The following is a 24,841-nucleotide window of genomic DNA, read 5'->3' as shown; positions in this document are numbered from 1 at the left end:
GCCTGTATGGCTTGGGTAAGTCCATGTCAGAGGTCTTCTGTGACAACTGGGAGGACTTGACCAACTGAATCCTAAAGAGAGTGGGAAAATCGCCCCAGCAGGCAACTGGCTTTCACTGACTTGAGAACCAACCCAGTGGAAGAGAACATCCTCTTCCCAAACATTTTCACATCTTTGGACTCTCCCCTATCAGGGGGAGTAATCGGAAAGGAATTTGGGTTCATCCATATTGTAACTACTTTCATCACCAAGCTTTAAGGTGAGGTTTACTGAGAAGATGCAGGGTGGCCCGAGACAGGATAATAGACCTTCACAATTTGGCAATTAACAGGAGGGAGGGGGGCTTGCAGGGGTCTGAGCAAGGCTTGATCCAGGCCCTAAGAGGGTAGTTTTAAGTACTTCATTGTACTTGATGTTTGCCAAAGGGTAGAGCACTTCCGTCAATAAGCTGGTTTTTACTTCGAAGGAGGGAAGCAGGAGGTCTTGAAGGAGTAGTTTCTTACCTGTAACTCCAATTCTTTAGTAGGGGTATCTCTGTGATAGTCATAATCATGTGAATAGTCCCGCCCATGTGCGTGGACCCCAGAGCACTTCATTAGATATATTCTCTTAAGTTGTCCTCTTCTGCAGTCATGCATAGACACTTAAGAGATAAAGAAAGACAATAATGCAGCCTAAAAACAACTAGGCTACGCTGGCCATTACTTCATCCTGAAGTGAAAAAGATAGCCAGGTAACAGTTAAATGTAACTATTTTACTGAGTTTCACACATAGAGAAACTCCCCTTAACAAAGATCCTTTTTTCATGATAGAGATGAAGGGTTGGACAGACAAGCCCCGCAGGCTGCCATTATGTGTCTGTAAATGGATACCGTGCCTTTAAGAATCCTTCCAGAGACCCTCGGTATCCCATGATGCACAGCCAAAGGCTAGTTACTTTCATTTCTTTTTGAAAGCGTATAAAGCAAGGCCTGCTAAATTCTGGACATACTGTTTCATCCAACGGGGAGGAGGGCGGGTTGCTTATGACTATCACAGAGATACCCCTACTACAGAACTGGAGTTACAGGTAAGAAACTACTCCTTCTGTAGTAGGGATCTCTGTTTATAGTCTTAATCATGTGAATAGAATAGCAAGCCCATCCCCAAACAACAAACCCCAGCGGTGGAAGAAACAAACAGACCCACTATTGTGCAAATAGATTCCTCAGTGAAACCTGCCCAACCTGAGCATCTGCCCTGGCATCAGAGTCCAGGCAGTGGTGTTTAGTAAAGGTATGGACTGACTTCCAAGTGGCAGCCTTACAGATTTCTGCAATAGGGACGTTACGGAGTAAAGCCGCTGTAGCAGCTTTACCTCTGGTAGAGTGAGCCTTGGGCTTACTAACTAGAGTCTTGTTGGCTTTCTGATAACACAACTGAATACAGGACATGATCCACCGTAGATGGATGGCTTGAAGGTAGCAAGACCAGTCCTGACAGAGCCATAGTTAACAAACAACTGATACGATCTACAAATCTCCTTAGTCTTATCTAAGTAGAACTTCAACACCCTTCTAACATCGAGAGAATGAAGGGATCTCTCAGCAGGAGAGGAAGGATGCTGAAAAAACGTGGGTAAAGAAATCGTTTGATTCACATGAAACTCTGACACTACTTTTGGAAGGAATTTAGGGTGAGTCCTCATGACTACCTTAGAAGAATGAAACGCTGTGTAAGGCTCTTGACAACAGAGAGCCTGGATTTCACTCACCCTGCGAGCCGATGTTATGGCTACAAGAAAAGCTGCCTTCCAGGACAGATGCTGGAGGGAAGCCTTATGAATGGGCTCAAAAGGCTCCCGCATCAGTCTAGAAAGCCCCACATTAAGCTCCCACGGAGGTGAAGGACACCTAATGGGAGGAAACACTTTCTTCAAACCTTCCAGAAAATCTTTGATGACTGGGAGTTGGAAAAAGGAAGTTTGTGAAGGACATTTCCTATACGCAGTTAAAGCTGCTAGGTGAACTTTAATGGAATGAAAATTCCGGCCAGATTGAGCCAAATGCAGCAAATAAGGAAGAATGACATCCTCCTTGCAGGAGGTAGGATCTGTATTCTTAGAGGCACACCAAATGCAAAATCTCTTCCATTTATATGCGTAGGAATTCCGTGTAGATGGTCTTTTCGCTTCTTTTAATATCCCCATACAGTTCTGAGGGAGATTTAAATGTCCATACTGCACTAGTTCAGGAGCCATGCTGCCAAATTCAACAACGAGAGGTTGGGATGCACCATCTGCCCTCCGAACTTCATGAGAAGGTCCGGCCGACACCAAAGCCGAAGGTGCGACAGGAGAGACCAGTGTAGTAGATCGGTGAATCACCACTGACGGGGCCACTCCGGAGCAATGAGGATCCTCTTGGCCCGTAATTGGGAAAGTTTGATCAACACTGTTGGGATCAGGGGAATTGGTGGAAAAGCGTAGAGAAAGCTGTTCGACCAGTTGATCCACAGTGCATTCCCCAGTGTCTCTGGGTGGTAGAACCTGGAGGGGAAGTCGCCGCATTTTCTGTTTTCCGCGGTGGCGAACAGATCGACCTCCGGAGTTCCCCATCTTTCGAATATTTCTTGCACCACATCGTCGTTTAAGACCCACTCGTGATTTTCGAGAACGAGTCTGCTAAGAGCGTCTGCCTGAGCATTTTGCACACCCGGGAGGTGAGTCGCTGTGATGGTCAAGTCCCTGGCCAGAAGTCAATGCCAGTTCGCCTGGGCCTCCCGAGACAGTGGGCGAGAGTGGGATCCCCCCTGCTTGTTGAGATAGAACATCGTTTTTGTGTTGTCCGTCTGTACAAGCAGGGAACTGGTGCGAAAGGAAGGCTGGAAAGCTTTCAGTGCCAAGTGAACAGCGCGAAGTTCGAGGAAGTTGATGTGATACGTAGACTCCTTCACGGACCACCCGCTCCAGATCTGTAGGTGATCCTAATGCGCACCCAGCCGTGGAGAGATGCATTTGTCACGATGGTCTGTGTTGGAATCTCCTTGTGGAAAGGTGTCCCTCTGAGGAGATTGTGTGGAGAGCACCACCATCGTAGAGACTGGATGGCTTGCTTTGACAACAATAATCTTGTCCTCCCAACTCCCCTCTTTCTGGTTCCACTGATCCTCCAAACATTCCTGCAGAGGCCGCATTCGGAGGCGTGCATGAGGAGTGAGAAAAATGCACAAGGCTATGGAGCCCAGGAGAGAGGACACCTTCCTCACCGTCGGGAAGGGTATGGTCACGAGAGTCTGAGCCTTCCGAAGGATTGATAAGCGTCCCTCCTCCGAAGGACACACGCTTGCCTTGCGAGTATCGATGGAGGCTCCCAGATACTGTAGACACTGGTCAGGAGTCGGGACAGACTTTGAGAGATTGATGTATAGACCCAAGCGATTCAGCAGAACGGACGTCCTGTTGAAATGCAGTTGTGCTTCCTGAAACGCAGCTGCCTTGATCAGCCAGTCGTCCAGGTATGGATAGACGAACACTTTGCTCTTCCGGAGGTGTCCTGCGACTACTGCCATGCATTTTGAAAAAAGTCCTAGGCGCTGACTTCAGCCCGAAGGGAAGCACTGCATATTGGTAGTAATTGGTGCCGACCAGGAACCGTAGGAACTTGCGATGTTTCCTTGCTATAGGCACATGAAAATATGCGTCTTGCAGATCTATTGCACATAGCCAGTCTCCCTGATGCAGCTGAGGGTAGATCTGATGCAGGGATAACATGCGGAACTTTTCTCTGCGGATCCATTTGTTCGCTTGTCGCAAGTCGAGAATGGGTCTGAATTCGTTCTTGTCCTTCTTGCGTACGAGAAAGAATCTTGAACATAGACCTTGTCCCCTCTGGGTAGGAGGAACCAGTTCTATCGCCCTTTTACTTAGCAGGGTATCAGCCTCCACCTGAAGCTCGTGCAGCCGGTGTTGAGAGCGAACTGGCAGTATCGATGGAGGAGGGCTGGTGAAACGTAGACAGTATCCATTACGAACAATATTCAGCACCCAACTGTCCTGAGTTATCTTTTTCCACTCTGCCAGATAATTTTGAATGCTTCCCCCCCACCGGAGTGGGCAACGGAAGAGGGGGAAGTAACCCTTCAGGGCTTGTAACCCGCTGGGGCCTTGTTCCCTGGTGACAACGGCTGGTTAGACCTTCCTCTCGACTGGCGTCTCTGAAATGGCTGAAATGACCGTTGAAACTGTTGCTGTTGTTCCGCCCGAAGGAATGCAGGGTCAGAGTCCGGGGGACGGTATTTCTTCTGGAGCCTCGAAGGCGCAGATTTTACAGAGGAAGGCGTAAGGAATAACTCCATCACCGGTTCCTCCAATCCGGGTACCAATGGAAGCAGAGGACAAGAGGTTTGCCTCTGCTGCAGCATCTCAAAAATCACCGACGTAGTGGGAGTAGGCACAGACAACGCAATGCCCAGTTTTGCCGCCCCCCTCACAAGAACCTCCTGGAATGTGGCAATGTCATCAACAGGGGACACTCTCAGAGGTGGCGAGTCCGATAATGTGGGCGAGTATCTCCCCTCAATAGTGGATGCTGTGTTCCCAGTATATCGAGAACGAGATCTCTCGTGACGACGGCGCCGGTGAGACCTTGTAGAAGAACGGTGCTGGCTGCGAGAGCGATGTCTTGGCTGGGACCGTGACCTTGCCCTTCTAGGTTCTGTAGGTGGCTGAGACGTAGGAGGCGGAGGAGTAGGAGTCCTGGGCTGCAGAGGCGGTGACTGACTAGGAGCCACAGGCTGATCAGGAGCAGGTTCCAGTTTCCTAGTTGGAGAATAGGTCCTGGAATACTCAAAGTCCGAGGTAGATACCACCATTCTCCGTTTGCAGGCTGGCCTTGAAGAGGGAGCCCTGGATGTAGTGCTCCTCGACGGCGATCGCCGACGTGATCTAGAACTTGTTGTCGACGTGGAGAGGCTGACCACAGAGGGAGACTGGTCTCTTGACATCGAACTACGATCATACCTCCTCGACGTCGACCTTCTGCGTCTCGATGTCGAACTTCTCTTCGACGGTGAGCGGCGGTGTCGCCTCGGCGGCGAGCGCGATATCTCCTTAACCCAGATCGACGGCGCTGGTGTGTCGACGTTGACCGGGATGTCCTCAACGTCGACCTCACCTGAGGCCTCGACGTCCGTCCCCTTGACGTTGATCTTCAATGTCGCTTCGAACAGAGCCCTGAGTCGACGGGGAGCATATCGTCGTCATACCTGGTCTCGGCGTCGATGTTGTTGCCTTTGATGTGAACCGGGACCGGCATCGTTTTTGAGCCTTCTTTCGACTGGGGAGCCCCCAAGAGGCCGACGCTGGAGGACTGGCTCTCTCCTTGCCCACATGTCCCACCTGCAGCCTGTTGTCTTCTTTGCTCCAGGCCTTGAAGATAAATCTTCTCCCTGTCCTCCTGGAGAAGGATTTACAGATGGCGCAGGATTCAGGAACATGTGAAGTAGGTAGACAGAGAATACAAACTCTGTGGGCATCCGACTTGGCCTTCTTCCTGCCACATTCAGGGCACTTGTAGAATAAAGATGGCATTTTGACAAGAAAAATGTGGACTAACTGCCCAAAAAAGACAGTAAAAGAAAGGAAAAGGCCAAAGACGTCAAGTAAAACACGCAAACTAACTTTAGAAAGCTTCATTATTGAAAAATATACCACTCAAGGTAGAGCTCAGTGCTCCAGGGTCCTGCTAGCAGGAGCGGAAAAAAGAACTGAAAGTAACTAGCCTTTGGCTGTGCATCATGGGATACCGAGGGTCTCTGGAAGGATTCTTAAAGGCACGGTATCCATTTACAGACACATAATGGCAGCCTATGGGGCTTGTCAGTCCAACCCTTCATCTCTATCATGAAAAAAGGATCTTTGTGAAGGGGAGTTTCTCTATGTGTGAAACTCAGTAAAATAGTTAAATTTAACTGTTACCTGGCTATCTTTTTCACTTTAGGATGGAGTAATGGCCAGCGTAGCCTAGTTGTTTTTAGGCTGCATTATTGTCTTTCTTAATCTCTTAAGTGTCTATGCAGGACTGCAGAAGAGGACAACTTAAGAGAATATATCTAATGAAGTGCTCCGGGGTCCATGCACATGGGCGGGACTATTCACATTATTATGACTATACACAGAGATCCCCTACTACAGAACTTTGGTTGCCCTACGCACGACCATTGCGTAAGATGCACTCTCCTCAGTGGCATGGGCTAGGGAACAGAGGAGTCCCTATTCTGGGGAAGTGTCAAGACCACTAGCATCTTGGAGGTCATCATTCTAATTTTACTTATGGTTTGGTCACCTGCATCATAATCATTGTCCAAATCAATACCAAATAAGGAATGCAACATATGTGTTCTTCCTTGTGGAGGTGCTAAGTCAAGTGGGGGTTGCAGCACCTCAACGGAAATTGAGCACAGTCTCTGTCGGGGTAGTAGCAGCACTAGCTCGGAGAAGGACAGAGCACAATGGGTACCTCGTCTTCCAGCATTGAGGTCCTGGGAACGGACATGTAGAGTGGAGCCAAAGTCTGTGCAGAAGCCAGGGAAGTCCAAGTGGTGGATTGAACCCTTCAGCTGTATCCCAGATGGAGGGCCTCTTGATTCCTCGGTTGAGACCCGAAGGTGTACCACAGGAAGTCAGTAAGGATTCAAAGAGTCTGAGCATGACCTTGCAGAACTGTTCAACCAGCCTCGGTGTCGCAGATGGCTCCGAAAACTTGGGCTTTGCTGGGACAAGTTGCGGAATGGACTACAAGCCTCACTGACTGTGGGTGTGAGATCGAGGGCCATGAGGACGCCCTTGAGCCTTTTCAGAAGAATGTGCCGGTGGATGAGGCCTAGTCCCACTTGGATTTTTTGTTTTTTCTTCGATTTTCACAAAGATGTGGAGCGCCAACGATAACCGACCTCAGGAACAAGTCCTGCAACTTCGGTACCAGGAATGGGACTGAGACCAACCATTCAAATCGGACAGGTCCCGTCACAGTCTCTTCCTGTGCTTGGCAACAAAGAATTTCACCTCGCTTAGGGTTCATCAACATGCAGTCGCTGCAGGCCCTAGTCGTGGCTCAAACTCCCCAGGCACCACAGGCAAACCTGTCACAGAGAGATATGCTTGTGATAGTCCTATAGGAATTAAAACCTGTTGTTTTGGGAGATACATGTTTCCCTTGCACACAGAATTATTTTTGAGGTAAATTGTATCAAAGGGGCCGGATGTAGTCCCGGATCCATGCCTGGTGGCGTGGAAAGAAAGCAACTGATGTTAGAGCATGGGAGTGGCGCCTATATGGTCAATGCATTTTCTGAGTGAAACAGCATCATTGCAGAGGCACATGGCAACACCTACTGTCACACAAAGGTACTGCTGAAAAAAGTTTCCGGATCCAGTCTAACATCTGGGTAATTTTCAAAAGGTGAGGAATCTTCGGTTAAAAGTCTGTATAAGGTATGTTACCATAACATGAAAACCCCATGGGTTTTCAGAGGATAGTATTCCACAACTAAGAATCTAATTCAACAGAAATAACACTGGGGATGGAGGGTAGATGGATACTATGTGAAGTATGTATCACCTGAGCAGGTGGGGGTGTGCTTATGAAAACACTATAAGACATTACGTAATTTTTATAATCACCACATTATTTCATCTCACTGGAAAAAAAAATAAGGGACAGATGTGATCAAGGACTAGCAACAGGATCATGCTAGCATAGAGGAAGTGAGGTTAGGCAAGGAGTGGGAGCTATATTTGAAACAGGGAATAAGTAAGCAAGAACTGCTTCAGGTGTGGGAGGAGGAATGGACAACCATTAGGGGCAAGTGGGAAAAATAAAATAGAGGTCAGGAGCGCTAGGCTTTTTTCTATTCGTGTGGACAAATGGGCAGAATTTGAATCAAGAGGAAAAAAAAAAAAAGGCCAATGCTCGTTTACAAGATCCAGACAAGGAAGAGGCAAGTTTCTAGTTATTTATGATTAGGGAGTCAATGATTCTAAAAAGAAAAAGAAAAAGAAGATGGACATATCGAAAATAAACTTTTCTCAAATGTTAAAGGAGGCTGGATTAAGACACAGAAAATGAGAAGCTTTGTGTCAACCTGAGTGATGCAGGCTCCTGTGAAGGCCACAATAACTGCCACCACATTGACGGTCAGCTGGAACTGCAGAAATTTGGAAATGCTGTCGTACACATTACGGCCCCACATCACTGCCTTAACAATGCTGGTGAAGTTATCATCTGTCAGAATGATGTCGGAGGCCTCTTTGGCAACATCAGTGCCAGCAATGCCCTGCAAAACACAGAAAAAAACAAAGGTGGCAGAACATCAGATAAGGTGACTACATTTACAGTGTTGTATTTGATAGGTAATTGAATGGGAAGCACACTGCACACCACATCTCAGAAAGCAGGCAAAGAGAATGAAATGACAGCAGTTAAATCAGCAAGATTCAGTCAAAATGTGATACAAAAACAAATCTGAATCTAATCTATTTATGAGTTTTATTTCATGCAAACAAGGCCAGAGGGTAGATGAAAGAACACATCTGGAAAAATACATTGTTCGGGGAAAAGGGATAGAATGAAGATGAGGGGTTTAGAATCGGCACTGTAAGCCTGTAAGGGTAAAAAAACTATGAACAAAATGAGAACAGTAGTTAATATGGCAGCAAGTTAAAAGACAAATCAAAGAGACAGAAACAGATCAGGACAAGGAGAGAAAGTGGATGAAAACAGGGGTGGAGGCATGTACTCCAGGTGGTGAGCCAAGATGGATCAGCTCAGGTAACGAAGACTTCAAAAATGTTTAATTAGGGTGTATGGTGTCATCAGAAGAGGAAAGATTTGATTTTTATTTCCAAAATGTAATTGGATCAGAATAAGCTTAGGTAGGTAAAGTGCTTCAAAATACAGGGAGGATCCTGAGCAGGATTGTCAGAGGATTAAGTTTCATGAATCTCCGTGTTTCTGGGCAACCTGTAGACAGGGATGATCTTGGAATTACATACAGAAGGGACCCTGAATGAATTTCCAGCAAGTGGCTATTAAATCTTCCGAATGTCTAAAATAGTCTGTTCTCGTTCAGTTTGTCCACTACATGTTCATCTCTACTTCAAAAAGTGGAAAGGAAACTCAACCGCTCGTTACATATGGAGTAGTATAGGTTTAGCAATAGGAGAAAGAACAATAACAAGCACAATAACAAGACAGTCATCCTGATAGTAATTTGGGATCCCTAATGTTCCTATCCTCATTGACAACTTCTGGGAGCCGACTAACATTGTTACAGTGCAAAGAATCCAAAGACAATTTCACTGAAACTGCTTATGGAGCTGTTCATATGGCTGACTGGAACTTGCTTCTGTTTATTAACCTATGCAGCCTTTGAATCTGGAATGTACAAGAACAGTGTCTGAAGAAAACACTGCTGGAACTTGGCGCCATCCATCTGCAGGAGGGTTTATACAAACAGTTCTCTGGATGCATAGAACTTCATAGGTACATGCGCCCAAAAATGTACAAACCATAGGTTTGGTTCATAACACCAGAGAGGCTCTCTTCGATACTACCAGGCACCTGCTTTCAAATAGGAAACTGAGGTGGATTTAGCTGACCCAAACACCTGCTGACTTTTTGGATAAACAAATGGTATGTATAGGTGACTACTATATTCATGGGATCCAGTAGAAGGCCAAAGAGGGAAATCAAGAAAGGCTAACAGCATCCAGGATTCTCGATCATGGAGACATTTATTGACTACACAAGCGCCAAATAATTCCAACTGTACCTGGGATATCAGAGAACCTTTTAAGAGTAAGGGAACTCTTTTTTTTTAATTCAATAGGTTTTATCTGGATTATATGAATGAATAAGGAAGAGAAAAGTAAAAACCATAGGGAAGTAAACAGGAGTATACTGCGAAGAATACGTTGCCTACTTTCAGTAATGAGCTTTCTGGTTTAACTGCAGATTCCCTACCTTGTACATTTCCCCAAGAATCATACTGGATCTGAAAACACTTCCCCAATGCTTGGAGAGTGGTGGTTAAGCTGAGAGAAAGAAGGCTAAGGCAGAGAATATAGGCTGTAACCCTGCCAAGGGTAATCTGGCCTGCAAGGCGATCTGAAATGTGGTTTAAAAATAACTGCTGGAGTTTCAGATACTTTTATAGAGGAGGCCAGAAAAATGTAATGAGAACTTTTCTGGTTTTGTGCTGTTTGACCTCTGAGGACCACCTTTGGGAGCAGATAATTTAGAGGAAAAATATAAAGAAATGTCCTACTGTAATCAAAATGGACAATCCAAAATTCTTGACCTTTGAATACACACCCTGGCATTTATTGTATCCTTAACACAGAATCCATACTTAGCATGCTGGCAGGAAATAGTCCCCTCAGCCTGAGACTGTTTAAGTCCCGAAGCACAGAATATGATCAGATCCATGTCTCCTGTCACACAGTGTATTGGCTATAGGATAGCCAGAGTTGCTTCCACACTTGTCTTTAACATTATGAGCAAAATGCACTCTTCTCAAATTTTATTTCTTCTGTAATTATTTAATAGCATTATCTCTCCTTAAAGATCCAATTATGTCAATGGAAATTTGTAACAATGCACCTGTGCATTTCGAGAAGCTGCCTTTCATAAAAGGACCAATGTACCAAATACAAATAATCCACCCTATAGGAAAGTAAATGAAAATACATTAAACATGCAAATCAGTTGTAATTAGACCTATTTTTTTCCAGACAGGGTGACCCATTCTCTCATAATCACATCGAATAAACATAGCAGATGGAATTAAGATACAACAGTAAAACAATTTATAATCAATATCAACACTCCATTTAGTAAGGAATAGCAGGAATATCTCCTAAATATACATCAAGTACAAATCTGTTTGGATGTGTTTAATTAAGAAGCCTAAACAAGTTAAATAACTGACTATCAAAATAAGATCTCTGACAGCAATAGTTTATGTCTGCATCAAAAGCAAATTTACGAATACTTTGGCAAATATAAACTGTGCGTAAAATAAGAAAACCAACAGCAGTAGCAAATACAGTATCTCTAATAAGTACATTCAACACTACAATAACTCTCTAAATACTCTATAGAAAGGGTATGCTTAGTTAGAAAACCTCTACTTTTGGAACGTGGGTAATCTGTCATTGAGAAAGCAGCATAATGGGGCACCGTTCAACAAAGCATTAATCATAGAACTGAGGGATATTCCTACTATTTCTTACAAATTGTGGTTAATATTGCAGACATATTAGAGATATTGCTGTAACCTTGGAGAACTGTGTATTTACTAAAGGATCTGCTATGTTTAATCCATATAATTACGAGAGTAGTCACCATGGCTGAAAAGAACTACTGTAAGTAAATACAGATGAACTGAAATTGGAGAAACGTGCAATTTGGTCCTAACATAAGAGAAGAATGTGTGAGTGACTCCAGCTTTCCTACAGCAGGGGTACGCTGTGCATCAGGAGAAAAGGATCAGATTCTGTGTTACACGCAGTCTACTAAAATAACATTCCTTTTGAAATGGGACTACGGGGACTTCAAGGTGTAGTCAGGACATTTCAAATCAATGGTATATATCCACAAGAACTAAATAATTTGGAGAACACTTTGGCACAGATGCAAAAGTCTCTTTTGTGGTCACCAAACCTCCCATTCGCAAAATCACATTGTTTGTAACTGCAAAGTAAACAAGCATTTGCAATGCAATCGGTCTCACCTTTGGGAACCTATATGTATTTAGCTATGCAGCACATTAGCCTGGGTGCTGAACATATACTGTTCTTTAAAATGGAGGGAGAGTAAGCACCAAACTGCGTGACACGCCAGGTATGGGAACACATGGAGAGAAATATTGCCTTTCAGCGGTAAATGTTATAGTCCAAAGCTCTCTTTTTAATATAAAATCAGGGCCTTCAGTGCTCATATCACTGAAAATACAAGATTTGAAAAAAATATTTTTGTCTACGGGTGCTCGTGGAAGACAATTTCTATGGACTGGAATCTAGAGCATGCTAAAGTGATTCTGATGTTTTACTGACCTCTGCTGGTCGTTTTCTATCAAGACAAAGTTGAACAGAAAAAAAAAGTCCTCAAGGGGAAGCAGACAAGTCCTAGGGCTGATCTCCAGAGCCCACATATAGTACTTACACATATAAGTATATAATAAAGTACTAAAGTATATACAAGAGGTCTCGAATGCGCGACCAAACACACAAAGGGGAAAGAAGGAGGATAAGAAAGACTTAAGTACTGTCACAAAGGGAGACAGCAGGAACAAGCAAGAGGAATAAACGAGCCAAGGGTGTCAGGTACTGGATTAAAGAGGCCTGGGGTGGTTTCAACTCTAGAGAGCACTGGTATTCGGCCCGCCGACATTTATTTAATATGGCTTCCGAGCAGAGCTTTGGGCACCGGTACTCATTATTTGACAAATGAAGCACTGACGCATCTGAAAAATACTTTTCCTTCGACGATGCACACAGCACTCATCCCACTGTGGCGCAGTGCTTTCCTATTCACATTCCACTCGCAGGCTCCCACACCCCGCGTGTGGAAGTGCTTCGGGCTTGTGCTCTGACCAACTTGTTCCTTTAATGGACTGTAATGGTAGTGAAGTTCCTTGTGAGCTGCAGGGCTCGGGGTTTACTGCTCCGGTGTCCCGGTGGGAGAAACACCGAGCAGCTGAAGCACGAGGCAGGAAACGCGGAAATTACCCGAGAGCATAGCTGTCAAGGTTTTAGATTGCTATGTGTGACATTTTCATAATGTCTGTGTAATTATGAGTGACACTTTTCTCACCAGCAAAATCAACCAATAAAAGATGAGGGAAACATAAATATCAGAAATCTGACCCATTTGAGCAACGAGAAACTCTAAGATCTTAAAACTGCTGCAAATTCATGAGATGGCTGAGTCATAATTACAACGAAATTATCAAAATATCATACATAGCAATCTGAAACCTTAGCAGACATGAAAGAGGGCGAGCATCACTTCACATGACATAGCATTGAAGACCATGCCCATACTTCTGTTCTTGACACTGAGTCTTGTTTACTTAAATATTTCATAAAAGTGATAGTATGTGTTTTATTCTATTGCTATTTTATTGCTTCTCTTGTACAATGCTGATCATATAATAAACTTGTGAATTTTGGTTGGCATAATGTATTGACCAATAAGAATAAAAAGTCAGAAGCAATGCCAATTAGACGAAAAGAAAAGAAAAGGAGCATGGTAAAACAAGGAGAATAAAACAATTCACTTTTACCAAGTGGTGTTTGTTGTCCAAGACGAGGCCATGCAAAAAATTAATGTGATGGGTAAAGGGTTTTCACTTGGAGTTGGGTGAACTAAGTCTGTAAAGCTGTCACTGAAGGGGTCACCTTATTCATAAGCGAATGCTGTAAGCATGAAAGTAAGACTTGTGAAGTAACTACAAATATTAGCCTCAGATGTCACCACTAGAATAAAATAAAAAAAGCAGACAGCTAGAACGCAGGTCACATAGCTCCGCTAAGAATTAACACTAAAAGGAGCAAGGACTTGCGTTTAAACTGCAGAACCATCCAATAGGGGTGGAAGAGGCCCTAACACAGAGCCCAGCTGCCTCGGAGCCTATAGCGTACATTAATTAGAGTCAGCTGACTCGCAGGCTCCGGCTGGCGCAGTTAGCAGTGTCATGACAGCATGGTGCTGGGCAAGCCTCAGGAGAGGCTGGGAGATACACACAGCGGTCACAGCAGGCTGTATTATTTCAAAATGTAACACCAGTGAAGTGAGCAGTCCAGGGGTCTGGCGCACCACAGCTACATAATTCACTTACTTGAACGAGTCAATAAACTAAGAGAACTGCATGTACTCTGTAGCAAAGAGAAACCTTTTAAGTCATTTTGAAAACATACTTACTGCATATTTGCTATGCCGTGGGTTTTAGAACACGCTGCGCACGGTTCACCCTGCAGCAGAGCCTCTCTTCCTCCTGCAGAGTACATCTTCTTGCCCGCGCTGCGACCTGGGAAATGTCTGGGAGCCCCAAGAAATTGTCACATACAGGAGACTGGTCGGGCCAGCAGCGATAGGGATACGTTTGTACTCAGCAAGGAATGTTCGAGTACTTAAATCTCGGATTTGTTTTAATTTAATCCCAGATGTTTATTTTCCAGTGTTAAAAACACTTAAGCCACTCTTTTTAAGGAATGGATAAACCTTTCCTCTTGAATCAATGTCGTGATCGGAACAAGAGGACAATACTCCCTGGGGGGCACAATTGAAAATGTCTGAAATCAGTTCTTAAGTGTGTTGGATTGCTGAATTTTACTTAGACCACATGTATGGAAATAGAGAATTTTCATATTCTGCAGCGTACACTGAAATGATGGTTCTGAGATGGACAGTTTGATTGTCTTGAAAATAAATTGCTGCGAAGTCATTTTGTTTGGAGCTCTGCTGCCCTATTGTGGGCTCTGTCGGCACTGACATTGGCACGGCGAATAAGGAAAGCTCGAGAGCATACATTTTCTTTTGTCTAATTGCTGAACCACGGATATTGTCTCATCTACAGGGTAGGTTATATAATGGCGTGATACTAAAGCACTACGTGAAACAGATTAGAGTAATTCCAACAAGCACTGGCAATGCAATAGGACTCGCATTTACGCGAGATCTACTGCATTGCAAATAGCAATGCGTGCGGGGGACGAGGCACGAGGGGGGGCGGCGAGAAGGCATCGGACTGCGGGAGGGGGGGACACAGGAAGAAAGTAGTCTGTGCTGTGAAGGGGCCAGTAGCCGTGGAAGGACACAAATGACTAACATGGCTGTTATGGGGAGGGACTAACAAGCTTAAAACCAATCGGAAGGCAGCATTTAGAACCTAAGCCAATGAAGAAGATGGGCTGGGGAGTGGGCGGAGCTTCCACACTATAGTGTAAACTGCATGCCTCAAAAAGCGATGGCAGCGTATTCGCACTGCAACGCTAGGCGAGACCTAAGAAGAAGAAAGTAGTCTGTGCTGTGAAGGGACCAGTAGCCATGGAAGGACACAAATGACTGACATGGCTGTTATGGGGAGGGACTAACAAGCTTAAAACCAATACGAAGGCAGCATTTAGAACCTAAGCCAATGAAGAGGATGGGCCGGAGAGTTGGCGGAGCTTCCACACTATAGTGTGTACTGCATGCCTTGCAAAGCGATGGCAGCGCATTCGCGCTGCAACTCTAGGTGAGACCTAAAAACGATCTCTCAGATGGATACTCTATTTACAGACTCCCCAATTCTTGAACATCTCAAGAACCGCTGGATCTGAAAACTTTTAATAGCTCTTCCCTACCAGTGAGCTCACCCCATTGTGACTTCACTGGGGCCATAAATAACACACCCCAACATCCACGTATCAATTTTCATAAATTTTTCCATGTGCCTTTCAGGCAAATAACAAATAAGAAATCGATGTAGCTGGGGCAGTTTGATTCTTTAATTTGGAACCTTATTAAGGAGGCCTCATTGCAGCCTATGACCATCCTTCAGATGGTGGGTGGGAGATAACAGTGACTTAACACTGGAGGAATGAGGTAGGCAGTTACCCATAGAAAGATTAAGGCATAACGAAAGAGGTCGGTGTGAAGAAATTTGTCCTACGCTTCATGTAATAGGGGATTTGAAGAGGGTAGGTTGATTTGGAAGGCAGAGGAATGCAGACAAAGACACCAGGTACCCTTAAACAGTGTCCACCGTACAACCCAGAAGAGCCAGTGAGAGTGCAAAACAAAGGATTTCTAAAAGACGGGTCTGTAAGGGATCAAAATTGTTTTTTGCACATCAGGTGACATACCTCCACATTCCAGAATAGATTGGGGCAATGTGCAGAAAGAATAACACCTACCACTTTCAATGGTAGCTGAAAGGTGTTCAAAAGTCCCCTCACTTTCAAGGCATGAATGTGGAGAGGCTTAGGAGGTTGGGATGAAGGACCAAGGAGGTAGAGAGGTAGAGTTTGAACATTATCTAGTATGGCCAAAAGATCCTGCTATGTTGATCCCATATGGAAATGTTATTTCACACCATGTCAAGGGGAAAAGCCACATGTGATTGACAAGATGGCACCGGCTCAGACTGTTGGCCCGGCCATTCGACTGGCAGTTAACCAGATCCCATGACGGTTATCCAAGTCCATAGCCTCAGCGACTCTAGACAGGCTGATGCATAGAATCTGGTGCTCCTCCCAGACAAGATCCAAGTGGGATTTTGCCACACTGATAATGAATCCCTGGTCGAACATCAGTAATGCTGTTGCTTGCAAGTGATGCAAACACCATCTGCGGCGATTTGGCTTTGAGCAGTCAGTCGTCCAGCAATAGGAATACTGGTATTCTCGACTGTCTAAGATAGGTCACCTTTGTGAAGACTTATGGTGCCACTCTCCAACAAAATGGGAGGTACACGAAATGGAAGTAAGTGGACCATACAACGAAATGCAGGAAACTCCAGTGCAACTGCTGGATTGAGGTGTTGAAATAAGCATTGTGTAAGTAGAGTGACATTATCCAGCCTCCAGCGCGAAAAGAAGATCAGCCAGGTGCAGAATTTTGAACTTATCCTTGCCAAGAAAGAGGTTAAAGAGCCTGAGGCTGAAGACCTGCCTCCTTCTTGGGACCCAGGAAGTACCAGGAATAGCATGACTTAATAATTTCCTGCTCTAGCATCAACTCCATTGCTGGCATGGAAGGGCAGGATGTGGCATCCTTTCTACAATTTGGAGCATCCATTGGTTAGAAGTTATAGCATTCCTGCTCTGTAGAAAGAAGGACACTGCCTTCCCACTGCCACCGGATGCTCCCACAAGACCAAACTAAAGTAGCTTCCCTAGTAGAGTGGGGGAGAAAAAAGAGGAGAGGAGACAACTGTCTGCTGGACTCCAAACCCAAAACTGCCCTTAGTCTGTCTGTGGGACTGGAGGCCAAAGGAACGACTAGTAGCCGTGATGTTTTAAAACATTCCTGGGCCGAATCAGCCTTGTCCTCAAAAAGCTTTGTGCCTTAAAAGGGCAAATCCATTAATGTTGCCTGCACATTGGTGAGAAACCTGATCATAATCAGGCATGGCGACATAATGAGAAAGAAGAACCCATGCCCCACTCAACAGATCCACAGGACCCAGTCCCACCTTAATGCTTATGGAAGTATCCTGGCCATCCCTGACCACCTCTGGAAAATGATCTTTAAGGTAGGGTAAATGGGGGATGACTAATTGGGCCAGGCCCCAAAAGGCGTGAGTGTGCCTTCCTAAGAAGTAGGTTGTATTGAGTGATTTCAAGGCCATGCTATTGGCAGGAAAAACTATTTACTCCAAGTTTCTATCATTTTAGATTCTCTACCTGGCAGACTGGCAGGGTATGCTCCTTAAACTGGCTATGGACAGCATGAAGCTTGCACCCCAAGCATTCAAGGTATGGATGGGATGGCAAATAATAAGGGTCTCCAGGAGCTACTTGGCAGATGGGGCCAAAGTTGGAGCACTCTCTCTCTCTCTCTCTCGACAACGGCAAACAAATCTTGCAACCTTTTTAGGGTACTTATTGCTTAAATGAGAAAGAACAGATTCTAAAGACTTAAAGGAATATCTGCAAAATGGTCTAATTGTACTATATTCACCACCTGCTTGAGCATCTTATTTTTTTGTACCCAAGAAAGATTGCAATCTCCAACCTAGTATTGATTACACAGGCTCAAATCAGATCACCCTGGAAGATAGATACCCTTTGTCTCCTATAAAAGACATTTGTGGTGGAATGCTCCTGCAAATTGAAATATATAGGCAGCACAACCTGTGAGATCAAAAAACGAATTTTAGAAAATATTAGAGCAACCAAAAACAACGATCGGCTAATGCCATAGCTAAACATATGGAAAAAGTCGACAACAGCAAATGGGAAGATCTAAAATTCTATGCTATAGAACAACTACCCATATCTGAGAGAGGTGGAAATCGTGAAAGATTACTACGGCAAAAAGAATCCAAACACATTGTATCATTTAGAACGTTAACCCCGTTGGGATTGTATCAGGACGAGGAACTGTATGTACATCTTTAAGATCTGGAATGTCGGAGTCTTTTTGAAGAACGATAAGCTCACTAGAGAGTATCAATATGACACAGTAAAACGACAACCTGATGCAATCATTCTGCATAAATGAGACATTGTGCACAAAACTCACTTATGAGTGATAAATTGAACTCTGTGATAATGAACATGATAAGATCTTTAAGAAGAACAATATAAAATTAATCACTAGAGAGTTGAAAATAATGCAAGTTGCGACTCAATATAATGTGACAAAATAGCATGTTAAATGTACAAAAATGTATGCCTCATCAATTTTTCGAGTTTCAATTTTTTATCTAGTTTTTTTTTTTATCACAGCACATTTCGCCCATGTTTTGCACTTGATTGAATTGCACTTATGCACATTCGCTTTACATAGATAAAATAAAAAAAAAACAAAAGAAACGTAAATAACTACATGTATCATCATGCTATGTAAGTAACAAAAAGGAAATGTCTGTAAACAGTAGAAATAAATGATGCCTGTTTTGAATCTGAAAAAACATACCGTGAACAAGGTTTGAGTGGAGAACCGAAATGCATTGGACATGGCTATCGCCTTTTGCATTTGAATAAATCATTATTCAAAATCCAGAGTGAGTGCGTCTTCAATAATCCCAGTAACCCGCAACAACACTTGTGAAATATTTGACCGGCCTTGTCCTACCGGAGAGGTACGCACCGCCCCACACTAGAAGCGCCGGTGTTCTAAAAGAGGACTTCGGACGGAATTTATATATATATATATATATATATATATATATATATATATATATATATATATATATATATATATATTACCTACTGGCGGTCGCCAGTAGGTAGTTATAGTTAGGACCACGTTTCCATAGGAAATCCGCAACATTCTATTTTGAATAACTTTGGCGCCGGTCGACGAATCCTCGCGAATTTTTCAAAATAGGTGGGGCGCTACGCTCCGCTCCTACCCTGAAAGTCTCGGGGGGGATTCGTCAAGCGGGGGCTGAGATAAAAGGGGGGTCCCAAAACGCGTTTTTCCCATGCATTTTTCCATAGGACCTTTAGACACAGCTACAGCCCGAACGGCTAAACAGAATTACTTGAAATTTGGCAGAGAGGTAGCCATAAGGTCAAGGAAGTGCCTTTTGCAGGTCTGGTGTAAATCTGTTCAGTAGTTCCTGAGAAAATAGCATTTAAAAGCATATATATATGTGGGCGGAGCCTAACCACACATCTCATCCTGAGATCTGATTGGCTGTCAGCACTTCATCCAAGAAGTGTTGGCAGCCATCTTGGGACCAATATACATGATAGCACCTCATTAAAAAGCATTGCAGTTAATAGAAGGTTTTAAGACTTTAGTTACATTATAAATCATTTGTTGATGGTACCATACTCATTTTAGGAATTGTGGTATGTTCTAAGGTGATTTCACCATGTGAAAAAGCCTTCTGCTGGGATATCATGATTGAGAGAAAAATATTTTCTCATGCTTTTACCACAGAGGTTTGGAAGGTGATCTATAAGCTAAACTGAGAGCTTATTTTCTGTAAATTCACATAATCTTTCTCAGTCATGTGAGAATGAAGTCTGACATTCTCAGTAAAACATGTACATCCAACAAGGGCAGAGACTGTCAGTTGATTCCTTTGTGTTCTACTGCAGCTTCCCAGAGTGTTCCAAAGAACTACTAGAGCGCTAACAGTCCTACTTATGATAAACGTATGGCACACCTGAAGCCATCTTGCTTGGATTAAAGTGGTAACTCTTAAAACATTTAATTGAAAAAGGAACAAAATGAGGGGGTTCATTTTTCCATAAAAAGTATGATTAGTGCTGCAGAAAGAAAAATTAGGGCACATTTTGAGTGACTTCTCAAATCCTCTTCTATTTCATTAAAAAATTCTGAAATGCAGACTGAAACATGCACTTTCAATACCAGCAGCAGTTTTCCCTGGTGAGCAGTAGCTTTACTACAGTGATCTAATGAGCAAAAAGAGTGCTAACATTCTGAATTTATGGCAAATATGTGACACATCTGAATGCCTTCTTGATGGAATCAAAGTCAAAAACTGAAAGTATTTCCTACTGAGGAGACTGCAGTAAATGAGGAAATTAGGAAACTTCATAACAAATAAGTCTCCCAAGATGGCCACCAGAGACAAAAGAGCCCAAATGTAGCCCAAATATCACCCAGGTGTAGCCCAAGTATAGCCCAATGACAGAATGTCCCAGAATGTTCTTAAAAACAACTAGAGCGCTTATTGTCTTCATTATGACAAAAGTATGGCACACCTGAAGCCATCTTGATTGGAATAAACTGGTAACACTTAAAACATTTAATTTAAAAAGGAACACAATGAGGGGGTTCATTTTGCCATAGAAATTATGATTAATGCTGAAGAAAGAAAATGAGGGCACATTTTGAGTGACTTCTCAAATCCTCTTCTATTACATTAAAATATTCTGACATGCAAACTGAAACATGCACTTTTAATACCAGGAGCAGACTTCCATGGTGAACAGTAGTTTTACTACAGTGATCTAATGAGCAACTAGAGTGCTAACATTCAGAATTTATGGCAAATATGTGACATATCTGAATACCTTCATGAGGGAATCAAAGTAAAAAACTGAAAGCATTTCCTACTGAGGAGACTGCAGTACATGAGGAAATTAGGAAACTTCATAACAAATAAATCTCCCAAGATGGCCACCGGAGACAAAAGAGCCCAAATGTAGCCCAAAATCACCCAGATGTAGCCCAAATATAGCCCAATGACAGAAGTGTGCAAAACACTTATTATTTTGTGTTTTTGCAGTGTTATATAGTGCAGACTTGTCAGGTATTGGAGTGCTTTACATGAGCATTGGTTACATCACACAAGAACAAATTCATTTTGGTTGTAGACATGGGGAGACTAAGTGATTTGACCAGAATCACAGAATGTCGAGCTGAAGCAGAAACTTCAACCTGGTTCCCCAGTTGCAAAGTCTGCAGTTCTGGAAGTAACACCACATCCTCTCCCCTAAGTGCAACATTTAATCAAGTGGTCAACTGGATAAAAAAACATAAAGATAACAAATAATTTAACAGTGCTTTGTCGCTATTTGAAAACTCAGAAAATATGTCCTTATTTTAGTCTTTTAGAGCACTAACCATAATTTTGATGCCAATAAGACCCTCTCATATATGTAATTTCTAAAGGAAATGCTCTAGGTATTACAGTTTTGATTACATCAAGATGATGTCAGGCGTTCCACACTTTTGTAATAAATATAGAATGTTAGCAATCTAGTTGTTCATTAGGATACTGTTGAGAGGCAGAGGCCAGGGGCACGGACTCTGAAAATTGAAGGCAGGTAGGAGGGTGCAAAGGCAACAATTTAACCACACTGAGCAGGCAGGAAGGGCCGTGGAAGCACAACAGACTATGGAGGGCAGTGGAAAGGGGGGCAGGGGCAACAAACCAACAATACAGGACTTGCAAGAGAGGCTGTGGCAATGTAATAGACCATTGTGGGCAGAAGGAAGAGGCAATGGTAGTACAACCATACATGCCAACAGACCCGATTCAGCCAGGAAACGTCCAATGTTTTTAAGCTCAAATGGGCTTTATTTGATCTGTCTCCTGTCTACAATCTCCTCTTTTTCAATGTAACTCAAAGAGGAAAATCAATACCCCAGTTTTTTTTCAAAATCTCTCTCTTACCAAGTTCAAAATGTTCGCAAGTATGGTACATTAGATCATGGAAGGAAATGGGATAGGGACATGGACTTGGATAACAGAGGACAGGAGGGACATGGAGAGGTGTACCAAACTGACCCTGCAGGGCAGACATCAGGGTTTGCAGCAGCACAATACACCACACAGGGCATGCAGGACGGGAGTGCAGCACAACAATCCATAGAAAGCAAGAGGGAGGGGACAGGACCATGCACATGGACAACAGAGAACAGAGGGGCAAGAGGCAATGGTAGCTAGCTGACCATAATGGACAGACAGGAGAGAAAGCTGCTGCATAACAGACCATAAAGGGCAGGAGGGACGGATCAGGGGCATTACAATGGTACAGACAAGCCAGGAGGGAGGGAGTAGGGGTCTGCACATGTAAACAGAGGGCTGGGGGCAAGGGGGCAGGGCAGGAGCAGCAAGATAGCCATGGAGGTCAGGCAGGATGGGCACTAGAAGCAAGACTCACCATGAAGAGCAACAGTGAGACTGTGATGGCATACACACAGACCATGGAGGGAAGGTGGGAGGGGGTCAGGGGCAGCTAACTGACCACACAGGGAAGGTGGGAGGGGCCATGACAGCACAGAAGACCATGCATGGCAAGTGGGAGGGTTAGTGGCAGCACAATGGCTATGATGGGCAAGAAGGAGGGTGCAGGGGCATGCACAAAGGACGATGGAGGATAGAAGGGAGGGTCAGGACCTGTGCACAGACAAGAAAGTTCAGGGGAAGGGGCCTCACAACAGACCACACGGGGCAGGCAGGAGGAGCAGTTGCAGCACAACAGACCAGGGAGGGCAGAAGGGTGTGGCAGTACAATGGACCATGTAGGACAGGAGGAAGAGGATAGGGGCATGGCATGTGGACAGGCAGGGTGGAGGTGACAGGGACAGGTTACAGTCATCTGACAATGCTAGGCAGGTGGGAGGGGAGTGGCAGCTCAACAGAACACTCAGAGTAGATAGGAGTGGCAGGTCCATGGGACATGGTGGGCAAAAAGGATGGAGCAGGGGCATGCACAAAGACATCGGAGGGCAGGGGGAAGGAGAATAGGGGCAGCAAGCTAAGCACTGAGTTTAAGCAGGAGGTCAATGATGGGGCATAGAATTGGGCAATGGAGGGCAGGAGGAGTGGACTGGTACATCATACTAAATTGAGGGCAGTGGCAGCACATCAGACCATGCATGGCAGGAGGGAGGAGGCTAGTCCATGGATTCACACAACAGAGGATAGGGAGGAGGGGGATGGGGCAGCAAGCTAACTGTTCAGAGAAGGCAGGTATTAGGAACTTTATTGTTTTTAAAACATTGTGTCTGTGCGAACTACTTAAAATATGAACAAGTATGCAGCATAATCTCACTTTTATTCAGGAAGAAGAGGACGTTTGTGACTGTGACTCCGGGCTCACTTGGCAGAAACACCCCCTGACCCTCCACCCCGTATCGCAAAATGTAATGCCCGTGAAAAGGGTAGGTGAACACAGTGTTATATAGAACATAGTCCTAAGAGCACGATTGAAAATGAAAACTAGATATAGTGTATGGTATAAACTATGCACCAAAAAGCGTGATATAAGATGAACCGGGCGTGAAATATAATATGCAATACATTGTGCGCAATGACAGATTCATTGGAGAGCGCGAGATAGCACAGGCACTAGCGCGTGCTATGCGATATGCGCCTTGGAGTGTAATATGCACAGGGCAGTGTTGTGTAACCTAACTAGTCTCTAAAGTTGTAATATAAAATATGTGCTGGGGAGTGTAACGTTGCATATGCACTGTGACAAAGATATGGATCCCAGATTGTAATATGTATGGCATAGCACTGTGCGTTATAACATAGGTATCGAGGAAGGCACGTTAGATGGGGCAATATAACCCGTGCGAAGACAAGTGTGGCATGACATATTCACGGGGTGGTGTTACAGTGCACATGGGCTAAAGAGTGTCATAGCATATGCACTAGCTAGTGGAATACAACACAGAGGTGTGTGGCACTCGGAAGGCAATGGTGGGTGTAACACAGCATTGGGCTCTGTCAGGAGCGCGCTGTGACTCTCAAGTGATGTTCGTCCCCTTTCCAGAGAGTAAAATAAAAAGTATTACACATCCGGCAGTGGATGTGTGTTTTATTAACCGTGAGGGGGGTTTCTTGCATAGTTTTGGTCGAATTTTTGTCGAATCCCCTTTGAATGGCTTGGTGTGCATGTGTATTAAATGTGCCCGTCAATAGCTACCCATGTTTGTATAAATAAACGACAAGGGTGTCTACCGGGAATAGGCACGGTAGGGCATCAGACATGTCAGAGCTTCACTAGTGGTGTAAATACATTCCACGTGGATTCATTGCATGCATAGTCGCCTTTTAATGAATATCACGCAAATCGTCATGGTGATAGGTACGTACGGTTTGTCCAGCATGTCCTAGGTGTGTCTATAAATATATATTTTTTAAAAATAATAAAAAACAGTGGCCGGCCCTGGGGATTGGGGTCAAAAAAATATAATTAGGAGACAGGCCCTGGGGGATGGGGTCATCAGGGCCAATAAATTAGAATAAGAAGGGGAACCACACAGCCCCCCTTCTTAAAAAATTAAAATAAATAAAAGACTGGCATCGTGCCGGAGGTATTTAAAATTCTAATTCCTAACTATAACGTGCCTGAAACCTATGGTTTTTCAGTGAATATATATATATATATATAATAAAAAATGCACAAAGATGAATTCATATATATGTTTGCAGCCATAAAACAGAAGGCTAATTGACCAATTTCGTTTAATATTCTTTTTTTTTTTTAAAGAAGGCAATTACATAAAAATATACAGAAACAGCAAAGTAAACATAGAAAATCTTTCACAAACTTTTTTTTTTAAAGAAGGAAAATGAAAAAGAATGAAGGGCAATATTTACCAATAGTCTGCAATGCACAGCATAGCAAAAAAAACTGCCACTGTGTTT

General features: G+C 44.0%; 1 protein-coding gene across 8 annotated transcripts in view; it reads right to left on the bottom strand.

Moving 5' to 3' along the window:
- LOC146871815 (plasma membrane calcium-transporting ATPase 4-like) overlaps nucleotides 1–24,841 on the bottom strand; it is a 1,579,909-nt gene that overhangs the window by 222,641 nt on the left and 1,332,427 nt on the right. For all 8 annotated transcript variants that reach the window (XM_085651731.1, XM_085651670.1, XM_085651690.1 and 5 more), the window contains one exon: nucleotides 8,123–8,314. In XM_085651731.1, coding sequence (XP_085507857.1) covers nucleotides 8,123–8,314 — 192 coding nt within the window. The remainder of the gene's footprint in view (nucleotides 1–8,122; nucleotides 8,315–24,841) is intronic.

This window comes from Triturus cristatus, chromosome 1_1 (genome assembly GCF_964204655.1).
Source record: "Triturus cristatus chromosome 1_1, aTriCri1.1, whole genome shotgun sequence".
Classification (NCBI taxonomy): Eukaryota; Metazoa; Chordata; class Amphibia; order Caudata; family Salamandridae; genus Triturus; species Triturus cristatus.
The sequence above is the reverse complement of the archived record's forward strand: the minus strand, read 5'-3'. Positions and strand labels throughout refer to the sequence as shown.